The 17,705-nt window shown below is 54.0% G+C and overlaps 1 protein-coding gene across 4 annotated transcripts in view; it reads right to left on the bottom strand.

The window, feature by feature from the left end:
* Positions 1-17,705, bottom strand: part of SLC22A23 (solute carrier family 22 member 23) — a 129,838-nt gene that overhangs the window by 18,729 nt on the left and 93,404 nt on the right. For 3 of the 4 annotated variants that reach the window (XM_061147716.1, XM_061147717.1, XM_061147718.1), the window contains one exon: positions 13,150-13,318. In XM_061147716.1, coding sequence (XP_061003699.1) covers positions 13,150-13,318 — 169 coding nt within the window. Of the gene's footprint in view, positions 1-13,149; positions 13,319-17,705 lie in introns of those variants that run through there. The other variant, XM_061147722.1, reaches the window with a different exon arrangement.

Here is a 17,705-nt window from a genome sequence, read left to right as displayed (position 1 = left end):
TGTTGAGCACAATGCTGTGCCTCTAAAGCCCGTTCTGGCAACTCGCGGACGGGCTGCTTTCATGATCGTTTGTCTCAAAACCGGGGCTTCCCTGGTGGCTCAGATGGTAAAGAATGCAGGAGACGGGTTTGCTCCCTGGGTCGGGAAGATCCCCTGGAGGAGGAAATGGCCACCGACTCCAGCATTCTTGCCTGGGAAATCCTATGGACAGATCTGTTTCAAAAAACAAATGTTCACAGAATTGTTTTAAGTTTTAAAAAATGCCCCCATCCTAGCAACCTGACAGGCTCTTTCCCGGGCCTCCCCCGCAGAACTGTTTTCACCTTGCTGCTAATGCCCGGAACTGCTCCCTGCGAGTTTGGTTTTCAAGGGTTATTGGCAACAGACTCCTTGCTGGTTACTGTTTAGGATGAAATCTGATGAGGATTCCCAGTGGGAGGAAAAAACCTCCCAAAGTCGTGTCTTATTCTCAGTGCATTTTGTAATTTTACATTTATAACGACATTTGCAAGTCGGCCGAAGAGAACAACGTGCCTGTTCGGAGCAGGGGTCAGCGTGCTTTTTCTGTAAAAGCCCAAACAGCCAATATTTTAGACTTTGCCTGCGGGCCGCGAGGTCTCTTCATAAACCAGCCACTGCCCCTTCCTCAGGGGCGGGCTGTGTCCCCAGGACTTGACTCTGAGGCTGGCGGTGCCCCTGGGTGGGGGACGCCGAAGCTGGGAGTTGGGGCTGGGGACGATAGCACAGCCCCTGTGGCCCGCGCTCCGGGTGTCCCCGTGTCCCCTGTCGCTTGCAGGGTGTCCAGGAAGCGTGACCAATGCTGATAAGCAGTTATCTTTGCTGCTGCCTGGCACCTGCCCTGCCAGCTCTGGGGAGACTCCAGTTAGAGTCAGCCAGAAGCCAGAAAAGCTGACTCTGACAGAGTCACATCACTCATGATGCAACAGCTGTCATCCCCTTGCTTGTCTGAACAAAAATCAAGTTTCTAAATGTTCATGATGTATTCTGCAGAAAGAGCTGATGTCAGCGGTACATTGGGCACACTGGGCTGCTCTGTGAGTGTTAATCTGAGCTGGGCGACCTGGGTTGTCACCAAGAGTCAAAGAGCCCCCCTCCCAGCAGGCTGCAGGAGGGTCTTCCCCAGGAAGGCATGGTCCGAGCCAGAAGCTGGGCTCGGGGAGCCCCCCAGAAAGCTGATAAAACACAGGTTTCAAACTGGAGGTACAGGTTTTTTTAAAAAAAATAATAAAAGTTAATGTTTTACTAGCTTTTACTTTTTACAAATTAACTTTGAATAATGTATGTCCAGCAAACAGAAACCCTCAGAATCATATTACATAGACATTAACATCTTGCCATATTTTATCAGAGCTTTTCTTTGTAATGAAATAGCCTGATACAATGCCCACTCTTATAGCTCTCAATACCCTCTCCCATCCATCTTTCTGATTTATTTGAGTTTAGTGTCACGTTCTTATTTCTTGAGAGAGACACATAGATCATTAACTTTAATTCTTCTTTTCTAATATGTGCATTTTGGACTTCAAAATTCCACCTACCATTTTAGCTACACTTTACAACTTTTGATAAGGAGTTCTTGCTGAGATTTGATTCTAAATATTTGTGACTCTCTCAGGATTTTTCCTTACCTATGACAAACCTTGTATATATTTTACAAATGCAAATGTTACATATATATGTATATATAAACATGTGCATATTACATATATATATACACATTTACAAACACACAGGGTTTGAGAGGAGGGTAGTGGTAGAGCTGCAGTCTTGTTTCATTGATTCTTAAGTTTTTAAAATCACTTTGAGAAAACAGTCTGTGTTCCTGCAAGCTGGCACAACCAGAACCAAGAGGAGAGATGAGGAGAGGAGAGAGGCAGGGCCCAGGGAGGGTTATGGGGGAGCAGCGGCCCTCGGACCAGAATGAACCCAAGTAAGAAACTGCTCTCCCAGGAGACCTGGGCACAGGTGACAGGCAGACTGTTAGCCACATGACCCGTCTCCAGGGGCAGACAATATTGCAAACCACACCCCCACGACTGGTGGCAGACAGCACTGCAAACCACCTCCCCACGACTGGGTCTACACTCACTAGGCCTGCTGCCACACGTTTCCCATGAGTTTAAGCCTTTCAAGCTTGTTATGTAGAAGTAACATTCTCCCCACTGCACAGATGGGAAGACTCAGGTGAACAAAGTTCAGGGACATCGTCCAGATTCCAGGGGGTAAAAGGCAGAGCTGAATCAGAGCCCAGGCACCCCGACCCAGGACCCGTGACCAGAACCTCGGGGGTCACAGCAAAGACGCTCAGCCCGAGTGTGGGGATGGTGCTCCGATGATGGGGGATGGGAGGCAGACACTGGTCCAGCGACGCCCCCTCGGGCCCTCCAGATGCCGCAGTGCCCACCCCCTCCCGGGTGTTTTAATCTGCTGTGGTCATAAAGGACTCACTGAGCCGTCCGCTGGTGAGAAAGCCCAGGACGGCCGCTCCAACCTGGGTGATGTGCGGTGCGGCCACATTATGGGAACTTAATGAAATGTCTCCCAACAAGTACATAATGTAATAACACCATGGAAATTAAAAAGCCGGCCAGTGGCCCAGGGTCTGGCAGGAATGTAGCTGAGCCTCAGGACTATCCATCATTTTCAACAAAAATTTAAGAGCATAGTGGGCGGCTGGAGCCCACGTCTGCTGCGGGACTCACACGTGGGGCCAGTGCTAAAACGGCAACCACTCCAGTGTTCCTGCCTGGAGGGCCCCACGGACAGAGGACAGGTGGCTACAGTCCGAGGGGCCGCAGAAGAGTCAGACAGGACTGAGCCCCTAGACAAGAAGCGGCAGCAAGTCAGACTCACACTCATGGTCTGTGCTGCATCCCCATCACCTGAAATATCCCTCAGAAATTAAAACCTAACACTGTGATCCTTTCATAATACCATGACGCTGACATTTTCTCCTTAACGTTTCACAATAAGGCCAAGTACTGCTTCTGTCCCACTGGACACCACGCACGTTGCCTTCCTGCTCTGCCACATGACACCTGGTCCTGGCAAGGGTCTGCATCTAAAGCTCGTCTCTCCTCAAATCGCTGAGCTGGAACATTTACTCACAAAGAAAGTATGGAAGTAAGGCTGATTGCTGACACTCTGTAAAATTAACTCTCTCCTCGAGTTGTTCTGTCTGTGATTCCGAGGCACTTAGTTATGGGTGACAGGCCTGCTGACAGCGACGTCACCACACTCTGGGGGAAACGTGACCTGAACACGATCAACCGGCCACAGGGAGACCAGTGAGGATGGAGGGGCAGAGCCGTGAAAGGCTTTGAGGATGGAGTTTCCCTGAACGTGGCTGAGAAAAGGGTCGTAGATGGTTGTTCTAAGGGTGCTTTGATTTAAAGAGGTGATTCTAGCTCTGGAGTATCACCAAGCAACACACGTATGACATTCTGAAAACGCTCTCAAAATGGAAAAAAAAATCCAAGACTAGAATTGAATTAAACACCAGTTGGAAGGATATTCTAAGTCTTTGAAACAAAGCTCTTATAAAAATATACCCTTGGTTCCAGTAGATAAGCTTTCACCTGAATTTTTTTTAAACTTTCCTTCTGTTTGGCATTGAAAAAATTAGGTAAGGAGGCTCAATTCAGGGCAGAGCAAATGGATATGAATTAGCTCTTTTTAAAAAAAAAGTCAAGTTCATGATTTCAGCTAAATTTAGTAAATTAGGGAGAAGGGACAAGTACAAAATTAAAGAAAATTTGGCTCTCAAGATGGTTAAGCCCCAAAGTCTCCCTAAGGCAAATGAACCCTTCCTGTAAATTTCTGTAGCACAAGGAATTCCTTCATAATTAAATTGCATCCCACGAGCTGATAGGGATGCAATTTGGAACGCAGCACCTTTATTGGTTTGCAACATGATGGACACCTAAACTCCAGAATTCTTTCACTTCGGCAAAATTGTGGGGGGATTTATCAGGAGGTGCAGGCTCATAGACCAGTTTTGTGACCTTGGGCAAGTCACCTCGCCCCAGGCCTCTGTTTCCCCATCTGTGGAATGGGGTGGGGTGTGTCATGACACCAAGGCTCCCCCGACCCCAACATTCTAATGTATTTCAAGGGGCTCGTGGCGACTGTTGCCTCTTTCTGAAAGTTAAAAAAGGTGCTGCTCACACAGTGCACGGAACCCATGCTCCAATGCTGCTTTAGGTTCCGCCAGGACGGGTGGAGTCAGTCCCTGAGACGCCTTCGAAGCTGGCCTTTTAAAGGTTCGGCAGCTCTGAATGGACCACAGCGTGGAACGGCTGGGATACATTTAAAACGTTCCTCAGAAAAAAAAAAAAAAAAGTTCCTCAGTTCCCGCTCGAGACAGGGATTACTTGGAATTCATCTGGGCTCATTTCCTCACTTCCTTGGACTCCCTTCTTTCAGCTCCTTTTACTAATTGATTTACGTGAGAGGTGATCAGGCGGAAGAAAGTGATAGGACACGTGGGCATTCAAATGTAATATTGAAGAGGAATTAATCTGGCATTTTTGCCAACGATAAAAATAAAATGTGATGCTGAGAAACGACCTGAGGAGGTGAGTGGGCAGAAGCAGCAGAGCCTCCGTGCGCTTCTTTTTCTAACTGGAATTCCATCGGCTCCTCTGAACCAGCCGCCTGTTACAGGGAGCTTCCTGGACCCCCAGGGAGCAGCCCCTCACGCCCCCCACCCCGGCCTGTGGCTGCAGTCTCGAACCCCTCGGGATGATCATCGAGGCCACAAATGGAACCCTGATGGTTTGCCGTGACCTCAGACCCGGCTCTGGGAGGCGGCCCGTTGTGTCACACCTCGGCCGACCCCAAAGAGCAGCCACAAGGACCGGTGAGGCCTCCCGTCTCCTGCCAGGACCGCCCGCTCGTGTGGGGCTGTTGTGGGCTTTGCCAGAGGGCCTTCAGTGACCGATGGAGGCTGGGACCTGGCCACTCTGTCCTTCCGGGGACTCTTGCCAGTTGCCAGCCGGGCAGGCACTTAGCAGTTCTCCCTGCACACCTGTCACCAGGCCACTTCCCTAATTTCTGCCACCGCCAACAGCTCCACCCTGCCACTCCCACGACACCCATGCGCACGCGACACACACACATACCTGCACACAACACACGTGTGCATGCGCACGGCCTGAGTGTGGCCTGATCTCCAGGCTCCGAGATTCTCAAGCTGGTCTTAAGTGACCCCTGGCTTCCCTGCGGTGGGCAGGGTATCGGGGCGGAATACTGGAGCAGAGGCCAGGCCCTGGGCCGCGGTGTGGCTCTGGGGTCAGACCCTACGGCAGTGCCTCGCTTCGGACTGGCAGCTTCTCTCCACGTCTACTTGGAAACGTTTCAGTTGACTGCAGGGCTTCCTATTATTTTACATAATCTCTGCCTACTCAGAAGGCAAAAATGGGGCTGCCTCTAGCCTGAGGGCTCCTGAAAATTCCACCCATCAGCAAATCCCCCAAACCCCAATTTAGAGAGCATTCTGATCTGTTCATCAGGTGCTTACGACTGACATCGGCTTACAGCTTTTGTTTCTGTGTTCACCTTTGTCAATATTACCTAACCTTCCCCATCCAGATAATTTACAGACAACCAGGATTTCGTGGGGCTTCCCTGGTGGCTCAGACGGTAAAGAATCTGCCTGCAAAGTGGGAGATCTGGGTTCAATCTCTGGATTGGGAAGATCCCCTGGATAAAGGAACAGCTGCCCAGTCCAGTATTCTGGCCTGAAGAATTCCATGGACTGTATAGTCCATGGGGTCGCAAAGAGTCAGACACACAGAGTGACTTTCACACGCATACATAGGATTTGATGGGTCTCCCAGGTGGCACAGTGGTAAAGAACCCACCCGCCAATAATGCAGGAGATGCAAGAGATGCAGTGGGTTCAGTCCCTGGGCCAGGATGATTTCCTGGAGAAGGAAATGGCAACCCACTCCAGTGTTCTTGCCTGGGAAATCCCATGGACAGAGGAGCTTGGGGGGCTACAGTCCATGGGGTCAAAAGAGTCGGACATGGCTGAGCACACACATAGGATTTGACTAAAACATTTTGTTGTTGTTGCAAGTTTCCTGAAACTCTCCTTAAATTAACTATCTGACAACCTGTACAAATAATCACTGCAGAGTCAATCAAGCTCCCAGAGGCGATGGGTCTTTTATGACTCACTTCTTCCACTTTCCTGGGAGGAAAACGTCGTCCTGTGGGGCTTGACCTCCGGGGACGCTGTAGCTGAACTGGGTTTCTGTCCTGGTGCGCAGGGCATCCTGAGGCCCTTGTTTTACGTCTGCATAGTGTTATTTCGACCCCCTGTTGTAAAGAATCTGCCTGCAGTGCAGGAGACCAGGGTTCTATCCCTGGGTTGGGAAGATCCTCTGGAGAAGGGAATGACAATCTACTCCAGTATTCTTGCCTGGAGAATCCCATGGACAGAGAAGCCTGGCGGGCGACAGTCCATGGGGGTCACGAAGAGTCAGACACGACTGAGCAACTAACACACAGACACACATACATGCTGAAATAAACTTTCTCTTGATGCAGGAAGGTGTTCTGTCCCCCTGGTGTGAGTGGGCAAGACGAACAAACGCTGGGATGCTCATGTATGGTCCTCATGCCGGCTCGGGAGTCACTGCGGGCCTTGACCTCGGCCAGCAGACCAGAGCTGGGCCAATCGCTCTCTGCCTCAGTTTCTCCATCCGCCCTGGAACCTCCTCCGGAGGGTCTGAGTCGTAGAAAGTGCCGGGCAGCATCTGACTCAGAGCAGACCCTCAAGAAATGTTAAAAATCAGTATCATTCTGGTCAGAATAGTTCCGACCATATTTAAAAGAGCCAAATAATATTTAGGAGCGCTTATCTATTGGAATTGTTAATTTTTTTCAGGATATTTATCTAACATGAGGCCCTTCAAATGTTTTACAATGGCTTGTTTCTTGAAATTTTTAAAAATTAAGATTGCTTTTAGCACATACCATGTGCCCGAAGGGTTTAAGTGCTTCTCCTCTCCCAGAGAGTCCCCAGGCTAGCCCGCTTGGATGACCGTGGTGTCAAGGTTCATCTTCCTTCTGAGGAATGGACAGACTGCTTGTTCTCGCTGCTCCCAGGGCCGGGAGAGCCTCCTCTCAGGCCTCCGTGTTCCCGCGGGGTTGACTCCCTTCTTGCTCTCTGGACGCATCCCGCAGTCTCGGTGACTGCGCAGTGCTCGGTCGATGATCCCGTACCTTCACGTGTCTTGAACCTTCTCAAGGCAGCTCACGCCACGCGTCCATCAGGCGAGTCTCAGGGAGACCCCGCTCGATGCAGGGGCGTGGCTGGGAGCCTGGGGGTCGTGAAGGGAGACCACGCCCAGGTTTCCTGCGGGGTGAGGGACACACAGGTGCCGGGGCAGGTGAGCAAGGTGGGACCTTGCCGTCCCAGCAGCTGCCACCAGGGGCCACAGCTGGAGACTCCCAGACGTGCTTGCATGTGGGGGTACATTCTCACAGCGCAGATAAAATCGCTGGATTCTGTACCGAGGCTTTTGTGTCTTCTATCGGTTCCAGGAATGCCTACGACTTCCGCCGTCTGAGATGACCCACAGGAACTGCGCTGCGCAGCAGGTCCCGCGTGGCATCTTGCAGACCCTCACGGATGGCACCTGCTTCATGCTCGGCAGAACCAAGAACCCCTTCCTGCAAGAAGGGTGTGTTGTCCTCAGCCGACACGTGTCCCCTTTGACACCTTGTCAGCATCTTCGTTGGACCAGGCCCCTCGTCCTGTAAGCGGACGGCTGGGTGCTCCTTCTCACGGGGCAGCCCGGCATGCAGCAGCCCCCGGGACTCGAGCTGACAGCCTCCCTGGAAGGCTTCCTGAACCACCCTTGGACATCCGGACCCAGGAGGTCTGGGGTGAGGCCCTGTGGTAGTGCTGGCCCAGCCTGCTCTCTGAGAACCACCGACGCTCGAAAACCAACTTTTAATGGCTCTCCACACTTGTGAGTGTTTTTACAGAAGCTTTTTGATGCCCTGGTCTCTCCAGCTAAAACCAGGGATAATCCCACTAACCACCATCTTGGACCTAATCCGAGAATATCAGGTTAACACAGCCTTGCATACAGGAGCCTAGGACTGATCTCCGGAAAAGCGCTTCCTGAAAATTTGAAGACACGTTCAAGTCGCCACACCTGATGGTGCACCTTCCTCGCGGGAGGCACCTGAGGCTCCCCTCCATGACAACCTGCTTTTCCACGCGGCGGGAGAGTGTGTGTGTGCGTACAGTGGTGTGCTCCCTGAAGAAGCCTGGGTGCGCTGTCTCACCAGCGGCCTCGCCGGGAACCTCGCTCAGTTGCTGCGCTAGTGGTAAAGAATCCACCTGCCAATGCAGGAGATGCAAGAGACTCGGGTTTGACCTCTGGGTGGAGAAGATCCCCTGGGGAAGGAAATGGCAGCCCACTCCAGTATTCTTGCCTGGAGACTCCCATGGACAGAGGAGCCTGGCAGGCTACAATCCAGGGGTCACGCAGAGTCAGACACAACTGAGCGACGGACACACACACAGCGCCCCCAGCGCACCCCAGGCAGACGTGCCCACGCTCCTGCTCACATGATATCGGTATCATGTGCTCTGCTTTTGCTGTGGTTCAGTCGCTCAGTCGTGTCCGACTCTTTGGGACCCCAAGGACTGCAGCACGCGAGGCTTCCCTGTCCTTCACCATCTCCCGGAACTTGCTCAAACTCAAGTCCATCGAGTCGGGTGATGCCATCCAACCATCTCATCCTCTGTCGTCCCCTTCTCCTCCCGCCTTCAGTCTTTTCCAGCATCAGGGTCTTTTCCAGTGAGTCAGTTCTTCACATCAGGTGGCCAGAGTATCGGAGGTTCAGCTTCAGCATCAGTCCTTCCAATGAACATTCAGTGGATTTCCTTCAGGATGGACTCTGGTTTACGGCCTCTGCTCCTCGGAGTTGCTCCAAAGCACCAGGCACGCTGCCAGGTGCCCAGACTGCATACAAATACTGGTTCTTAAATTAAAGAGTGACTTTCAATATTTTTGTCACCAACAGCTGGCTGCAGCTCCTGCCCTCCCCCAGAGGCGAGTTCATGCTTCAGGAGTGACGAAGCTCCTCCAGCAGCAGAGGGGCGGAAGGGTGGTCATCAGGGGACAAAAATGAGGGCGCCCTTTAGTGGCCTTTAAAAGCCAGTGACGCCTCCGGATCCGCGGAGGGCTGTGGGCAGAGGTGGACCGCGGTTCCCTCGACTGTCCCCTGGACAGTCACAGGCCTGCACCCCTGGAAGCAGGGTGTGACAACGGTAATAGCAGCAGCTACGATCTGCCAGCGCCGCTCAGGCCAGACGCGCACCATGTGCCTCGGGGGCCCTGACGTCCACGACAGCAGCTGACCCGGGGTGGAGTGGGTCCACCTCAAAGCCGGGGTGCCCGGGCAGGAACCACATGGCGTCCGTACATCGAGACGCTACCCGTCTGTCTGTCTGCACACACTCCTCACTTATCAAAGCACCCTGGGTGCCCTTTGCACCATCAAGTTTTGTTTTTACATTTGCATGTTTCAAAGAACATTTTTAGGTTTTCTAACGTATTCACATCAGTTCAGTTCAGTCGCTCAGTAGTGTCCAACTCTTTGAGACCCCATAAACTGCAGCGCGCCAGGCCTCCCTGTCCATCACCAACTCCCGGAGTCCACCCAAACCCATGTCCATCGAGTCGGTGATGTCATCCAACCATCTCATCCTCTGTCATCCCCTTCTCCTCCTGCCCTCAGTCTTTCCCAACATCAGGGTCTTTTCTAATGAGTCAGCTCTTTGCATCAGGTGGCCAAAGTACTGGAGTTTCAGCTTCAACATCAGTCCTTCCAATGAACACCCAGGACTGATCTCCTTTAGGATGGACTGGTTGGATCTCCTTGCAGTCCAAGGGACTCCAAGAGTCTTCTCAAACACCACAGTTCAAAAGCATCAATTCTTTGGCACTCAGCTTTCTTCACAGTCCAATTCTCACATCCATACATGACCACTGGAAAAACCATAGCCTTGATTAGACGGACCTTTGTTGGCAAAGTAATGTCTCTGCTTTTTAATATGCTGTCTAGGTTGGTCATAACTTTCCTTCCAAGGAGTAAGCATCTTTTAATTTCATGGCTGCAATCACCATCTGCAGTGATTTTGGAGCCCAGAAAAATAAAGTCAGCCACTGTTTCCACTGTTTTTCCATCTATGAAGTGATGGGACTGGATGCCATGATCTTAGTTTTCTGAATGTTGAGCTTTAAGCCAATTTTTTCACTCTCCTCTTTCACTTTCATCAAGAGGTTCTTTAGTTCCTCTTCACTTTCTGCCATAAGGGTGGTGTCATCTGCATATATGAGGTTATTGATATTTCTCCTGGCAATCTTGATTCCAGCTTGTGCTTTCTCCAGCCCAGCGTTTCTCAAGATGTACTCTGCATATAAGTTAAATAAGCAGGGTGACAATATACAGCCTTGACGAACTCCTTTTCCTATTTGGAACCAGTCTGTTGTTGCATGTTCAGCTCTAACTGTTGCTTCCTGACCTGCATACAGGTTTCTCAAGAGGCAGGTCAGGTGGTCTGATATTCCCATCTCTTTCAGCATTTTCCACAGTTTGTTGTGATCGACACAGTCAAAGGCTTTGGCATAGTCAGTAAAGTAGAAATAGATGTTTTTCTGGAACTCTCTTGCTTTTTCGATGATCCGGCGGATGTTGGCAATTTGATCTCTGGTTCCTCTGCCTTTTCTAAAACCAGTTTGAACATCTGGAAGTTCACGGTTCATGTATTGCTGAAGCCTGGCTTGGAGAATTTTGAGCATTACTTTACTAGTGTGTGAGATGAGTGCAATTGTGTGGTAGTTTGAGCATTCTTTGGCACTGCGTTTCTTTGGGATTGGAATGAAAACAGACCCTTTTCAGTCCTGTGGCCACTGCTGAGTTTTCCATGTATTTTCATGTGAATTTTCATATAAATATTCACAGAATATTTATGTAATATTATGTATTCACATAAATGAACTTTTTTAAACCTTGCCTGTCATTAAATTCTCAGGTATTTTTAAAATTGAAAATAAAAAATAAGATAAACCCTCTAGCATCTGGCCCGGGAGCCGGGCCCCCAGACCGGCTCCAGGAAACCCCTCTCGGCCAGTTCTCCCCATCAGGTGTGTCCTCCTACCTGTGACAGGTGGGAGCAGCACCTGGCTGGAGCCTCGGAGCCTGGCGGTGATGGAGACGCTGCTGCCTGTCCTCGCGGGCATCTGAGTCTCCGAGAGGCCGTGTGGATGCCCAGGTCTCCAGCCCCCAGGGCTGGCAGATAGCACCACTGCCCCTGGGCGCCATGAAGGCAGGGAAGCCTCCATGGGGTGGGGGTGGGGGGGCGGATTCCTGACTGCAGAGTGGACGTGCCGCGGCAGTGGGCTCCTCTCAGTGGTAAGGAGGTCAGGGATGAGGCACCGAGGCTGAGGGCAGTAGATAGCACCCTTGGCTCCAGGGCCTGCGGGTGTCCTCAGTTTTGCCTTCTGTTCAATGGGGCCATGAAATGCCCAGCCTGACACATCTACTATTTGTACAGAGTTTGCCATTTGTGTTGGCACAAGTGCTAGGCGAACAAGTGTTAAATAAGGAAATGGCCTGAAATTCCAAGCCAAGTGAAGCCAAGCCCTGGAGAGAAGCAAGAGAGTGAGCAGGAAAGGCCTCCTCAGGTGATACAAAGGGGGCTGCCCACTCCATCCTGCCTTGGGGAACGGTTTCTTTCTTCGCCTCTTACAGCCCTGCCGGAAAGAGCAGGAGGTCCTGAGACGCGCGGGCTCCTGCGGGAGCAGAACCATCCAGCCCGGGCCGGCGGGGGAGGCTGGCCTTGGCCCGAGGGCGGCCTCCTGGCGGGTGGCCCTTCCCTCATCTGGCCTCCTCCCCACCGCTGCCCGACTCTGCGGACACCCTGAGCGGGAACCCGGCTCTTGAGGAAAGCCACCTGAGTCCAGCTCACAGCACTGCTCTGCTGGGGGCTCTCCTGCCAGGCGAAGATGGGCCAGCCTACTAAGTTGAAAGTTTGCCGCTTTCTTCCCCTCTCTGGCATCTTTGAAAAGGAAGCCCAATTAATAGCTGTCTCGGCCACAGTGAACACTTTAAGCAAAGACACAATTGACTTCTGGCTAGAAACTAGTTTTCATTAGTAACTAAATAACAGATACACAGGAGCTGGTAAAAATCTCTCTGATGTCTCAAACTCTGGACTGGGGCGGGGGTGGAGTTTGGCACAGAAGCGGGATGGGAGGGAAGGAAAGAGAGAAAAGAGGCTTTTCCGGAACAGGTACAACGCTCCCTTTCTGTGTAAACATCTCTATCGAAGGGCGGCATTTTCTCAACTTTGGCTAAACATTAATCCCCTGGGGAGCTTAAAAGCCTCTAGTTGACCAAGTTATACCCCCAGGCCAGTGTGTTCAGTTGTTTTTTTCCCCTAAAGTCAGGAAGCCAAACACTAAAAGTGACACACGGTTCTAAAAGCCCCAGTGGACTCGTCCAGGACAGGGGCGGTCAAACCCCTGCAGGAGACCAGAGAGTAAACGCGCCTGACTCTGCCACATCGTCTCGGTCGTACCTGCTCAACTCTGCCAGCATGGTGTGAGAGTGGTCATGGATGACAGAGGTGGAAACACGTGAGCAGGGCCCGTGTTCCAATAAAACTTTATTTACAGACACAGATAGTGGGCCGGAGTCCGCCCAACCCTCACCCAGAGGAGACGGGGAGGGGCTCTGCTAAATCTCTCCTGGACATCGTCAACCAGGTTTCCTCCTCCCAACACGGGACCCTGCCCTTCGGAAGCCCATTCGGGAAAGCCATGTCAGAACACCCAGCATCGGGGAAGCCCGGCCAGATGATGGGGCCAGAGGGGGCGCCCGGGGCTCGTCCTGCTCCTCCGTCTGCTTTTGTGTATGTTAGAATGTTTTCCAAGATGAAACAGTTAGAAGAGGAAATTTTTTTTAAAAAGGAGAGAAATCCCCTCATTAAAAACCACAAGCTGGACCTGGGGGCCGTCTGGGCCCGGGGTGGGCGGGCGGGGACTCTGGGTGCCGTGTGGGCCTGGGGCGGGCGGGCGGGTGGCGGGTACTCACGACCAGTAGAGCAGCATGAGCAGGAAGGGGCAGATGATGAGCGCCTGTAGCACCTGCCAGTCGCGGCACAGGGCGGCCAGCCCGGGCATGAGGAACTGCCCCGCTGTGGTCACGAAGCTCGCCACCATCGTGATCATGAATCGCTTCCCCGGGGGGCACAGTTCTATTCCTGGAACACAGAAGGGACGAGAGAGCCGTGAGCGCCCGGCCTGCCCGCTCCCCTTCAGGCTCAGACACTCATTTTTTAACAGCTGGATGAGCTTGGGTCCCCAGCATGAAGGGTCGCAGGGCAAGTCTTGGCAGAAGAACGTAGGGATGGAGAGCGGCCGGCCCCGGGATAGGAGATGCTGCTGCTGCTTCAGATGAAGACTGAGTGCAACATCACTCGGGGCCCCCAGCCCTCTGCTGCCCTTTCCTCTGCCTCTGCCCTGCACCCTCCCCACCTCCGCTCAGAAGTCCTCCAGACCCCCACCTCACCGCCCGCCGTGTGTCCCAGTTCCCGCTGGACCCTGAGTTCCAGGCAACCCGCTTACACGTGAGCCTAAATCAGACCAGCCACATCCGGCCTTTCTTCTGAACCAGACAGGAAGCAAACCATAAAGCAGACTGCATCTCCTAGGGCGGGACTCACTGAACCCCCCCCACCCCCACCCTGGGCTTCTCACGCAGCCCTCTCAGATGAGGGCTCTGCCAGCAGGGGCAGGTCTGATTCACCTGTGAAGCTCCAAAAACACAGTGCCTGCCTTCAATAAATGTCAAGGTCATCACAGTCCCTCCTGTTTGCAAGAATCTATGCTCTTAATCTGAACTTGAATAAGGAAGATGGTCCCCAAACCTTGAACTGTAGCATCCAAGTGACAACCAGTGTCCACCCACTGCATGAACTCCTGTAATAAAGGTCCCCAATACTAGAACATCCAGCTAGGTTTGATACATGTTCCCCCCTATAGAGCATGGAGTCTGTTTGCTATTCTTCAACAATTTGCAGGAGTCCCTAAAGTTTGCTTTTTTTTTTTTAAAGTGTAGTTAAAATGATTCTTAAAAAAGCAGAAGAAAGACCCTCAGGAGACACCCCTCCTCACACCTCTGTCCCCAGAGATGGCAGGTCAGTGGCTACAGACCCCTCGCTGGTTGTCCAGAGGTCAGAGTGGAGGTCAGAGGGAAAAAGGCAGTAAGAAGGAAAGCAGATGAGGGGGGCACAGGCGAATCACATTTGGTCACAAGGACAGAATCGGCGCTAACAAGGACCACGCGCTGTGCCAGCCAACACCTCCACCAGCTCACACACGGAAGAAACAAGAGCCATCAGTCTCCATCTTCGCCCCGCCGCAGACGGTCAGGTCACCCTCACAGCTGTCCGTGGGTGAGAGAAACCTGGCCTTGCAGCAGATAAAGAACCTTTGCCATTTAATGAAGAAAACGGGACCAAACAGCCCTCTCCTGGCCGTTTACTGTGATGCTGTAACTTTCAGGGCCGGGGTCAGGTTCAGTAAAGGATTACTTCCTAGCGTGGCTTGGGTACTCACCCCAGATCTGGCATTTCTGCGCTTAAAAATAAGAAGGAGATCAGGGTCTTTTAGAAAAGACTGACAGTGGCAAGTTCTAGTTTTCATGTATTAAGCAAGAGCAGAGGATGTGTTGCTATGGAAACCAGAACTCAGCATCAGCCAGGGCAAGTGTGATGCTCTGAGGCTCCGCACTGGCTAAGATCAGATGAGAAAATCCAGCACCCGGCCACCCGGGTAACCTACAAACAAAGCCAGAGAAGTAACCACCGCTTCACATCCTCGGGCCCTGCACACGGCTGGCAGTTTTCCTCTTCCCTGCCTGGCTCTTTAATTTCACGATGCAGTAAGCAAACATCTGCAGCTGCCGTGGTTCCCCCGGATCCCTCGGGGACGTCTGATCCCACATATCAATCTACGTTACATGCTTACACACCTAGGGTCACAGGTAACTTCCGGAACCTGGGTCGAGGTTTGTGGATGACAAAGGCGCTTCGCCCCTCGACGTGCGTGATTCCACAATCTTACTCCACCCTCTCTCCTCGCCGTGGCCAGCACATCTGTTAGGGTTACACTGCCAGGGTGCGCCTTCTAGAGGGTCTCTCCTTGCTCTCCCCGAGCGGCCCGAGCGAGTCTCTAACTCCTGGCTACCCGGGCGGAAGCAGCAGCGCCACCAGGGAGCTCGTTAGAGACACAGAGCCTGGGGCTCCGCCCAGACCCACAGGATCACGTCTGCACTGTAACGAGATCCCCAGATGCCTGGCGGAGACGCGCTGGCTCACTGTGTCCCCCAAACCGTTACGCATCACCCCCGGCAGGAGAAATGTTTTTGCCTCCCGGACACACAGCTACCAGAGCTGAATAAGTAACATCATTTCCGGACCTCTCCAGGGCTGCTGTTTCGCCAGGAATGCTAGCAGAGGTGTTACTTTCTCTCAGGTAGCAAAACGTAGAGCATTCCAGCAGATCCTCGGTGTTCCAGCCTTCCTGCTGGGGCAGTGGAAAAACACAGCGATCTGATGTAAGGGCACACAGATGACACTTGCAGACAACGACCTTCTGCCTGACTCACCAGGACTTCGTTCCAAACTGCCTGAAAGCAACTGTGCTCTGAAGGGTGGCTGTAAAGATGTTTAAAGGAAAAAAAAAAGCAATTATCAAAGAACCGCAGGCACTTCGGGTTTGCCATAAATCACATGTTCCTTTTGGACGATGAGAAATCAGCTTTTCTGAGGTGAGGAGAGGAAGGCGAACAGCAGAGCGTGAGCCCCAAGTCCCCACAGCCGGTGGGGGGGTGGGGACTTCAGGCGGACGGTTCTCCCGAGACAGGCTTGGCGCAGGGCTGCACACGGGCGCTCCCGACCCTCATTCTCTCTTAAATGTAGTATAAATAGACTTCTCGTGCACTTGCTGCAGGAAGGCGGGGGGTCGACGTTTTCTTGAGATCACACGGTGTTCCCGGGTCTCGGAATCTCTGGGGTTTTTCCGGGCGGGGGTCTGCAGTAACGCAGGAGTGCGCCTGCGCAAGAGGAGGCGGCCGTGGGCCCGGCGGGGGAGGCGGGGCCCATACAGCCCGCTCTCCGCCCTGCCTCTCCTGGCCCTCGAAGTCGGCGACATCCATCGGCCGGACAGCGACGCACGTCTAAGTGCCGCACCAGGCTGTCGTCGCTGCCGACCTCGGGCCCAGGCCGGGCGCGGAACGAGAAGTCCGTCAAAGCACAGGGCACTGCGGGGCACTCGGCCCTCCCCACGGAGGGGTGCGCCGGCCAAGGGCCACCGGGCCTGGTGCAGCCGCTCAGAGGCCACGCGTGCAGACGCGCGTCCTCCACCCTGCGCCCCGTCCTCCACCCTGCGCTCCGTCCTCCACCCCGCGCCTGCGCCCCGTCCTCCACCCTGCGCCCTGTCCTCCACCCTGCGCTTGCGCTCCGTCCTCCACCCTGCGCTCCGTCCTCCACCCCGCGCCTGCGTCCCATTCTCCACCCTGCGCCCCGTCCTCCACCCTGCGCCTGCGCTCCGTCCTCCACCCTGCGCTCCGTCCTCCACCCTGCGCTCCATCCTCCACCCTGCGCTCCGTCCTCCACCCTGCGCTCCGTCCTCCACCGCGCGCCTGCGCCCCGTCCTCCACCCTGCGCTCCGTCCTCCACCCTGCGCTCCGTCCTCCACCCCGCGCCTGCGTCCCATTCTCCACCCTGCGCCCCGTCCTCCACCCTGCGCCTGCGCTCCGTCCTCCACCCTGCGCTCCGTCCTCCACCCTGCGCTCCGTCCTCCACTGCGCGCCTGCGCCCCGTCCTCCACCCTGCGCTCCGTCCTCCACCCTGCGCCCCGTCCTCCACCCTGCGCTCCGTCCTCCACCCCGCGCCTGCGTCCCATTCTCCACCCTGCGCCCCGTCCTCCACCCTGCGCCTGCGCCCCGTCCTCCACCCTGCGCCCCGTCCTCCACCCTGCGCCTGCGCCCCGTCCTCCACCCTGCGCTCCGTCCTCCACTCCGCGCCTGCGCCCCGTCCTCCACCCTGCGCTCGGTCCTCCACCGCGCTCCTGCGCCCCGTCCTCCAGCCGCCTCTGTCACCAGCCCAGCGGCTCAGGAGCTGCTGCAGAGAAACTGCCAGAGGAGGACAGCGGCCCCCTCCCCGCCCCCCACCCGGGGGTGCTGCTGCTCCCCTGGGCCTGGGCTCCTCCCCCGCCCCCCCACCAAGGGGGCAGCTCCCTGGCCGCTGCCCCCCGACACCTGCGGGCCCCTCTCCTCTCCCTTGCTTCCTGCCGCTCACCGCGCTGGCCCAGAAGGGGACACTCCCCTCACTAATTACCATCCCGGCTGAGGACACGGGGGCCCCAGAGCCCCGGAAGACAGACCTGCCACATGTCATTGTGGAATTCCTTATTATAGCAGGAGCGTCCGAAATCGCCAGTCATGGGGACTCAAATAGCACTCGAGGGCGTGAGCGCAGAAGGCTGCGATTATCTTCCCTGCCCCCGGAAAACTTCCTTTTCCTCTCAATTTAGGACCTGGCAACCCAGTGGAATAGTTAAAACTGCCTCCACTTAGAGGAAAAG

This window comes from Dama dama, chromosome 7 (assembly GCF_033118175.1).
Source record: "Dama dama isolate Ldn47 chromosome 7, ASM3311817v1, whole genome shotgun sequence".
NCBI classification, from domain to species: Eukaryota; Metazoa; Chordata; class Mammalia; order Artiodactyla; family Cervidae; genus Dama; species Dama dama.
The sequence above is the reverse complement of the archived record's forward strand: the minus strand, read 5'-3'. Positions and strand labels throughout refer to the sequence as shown.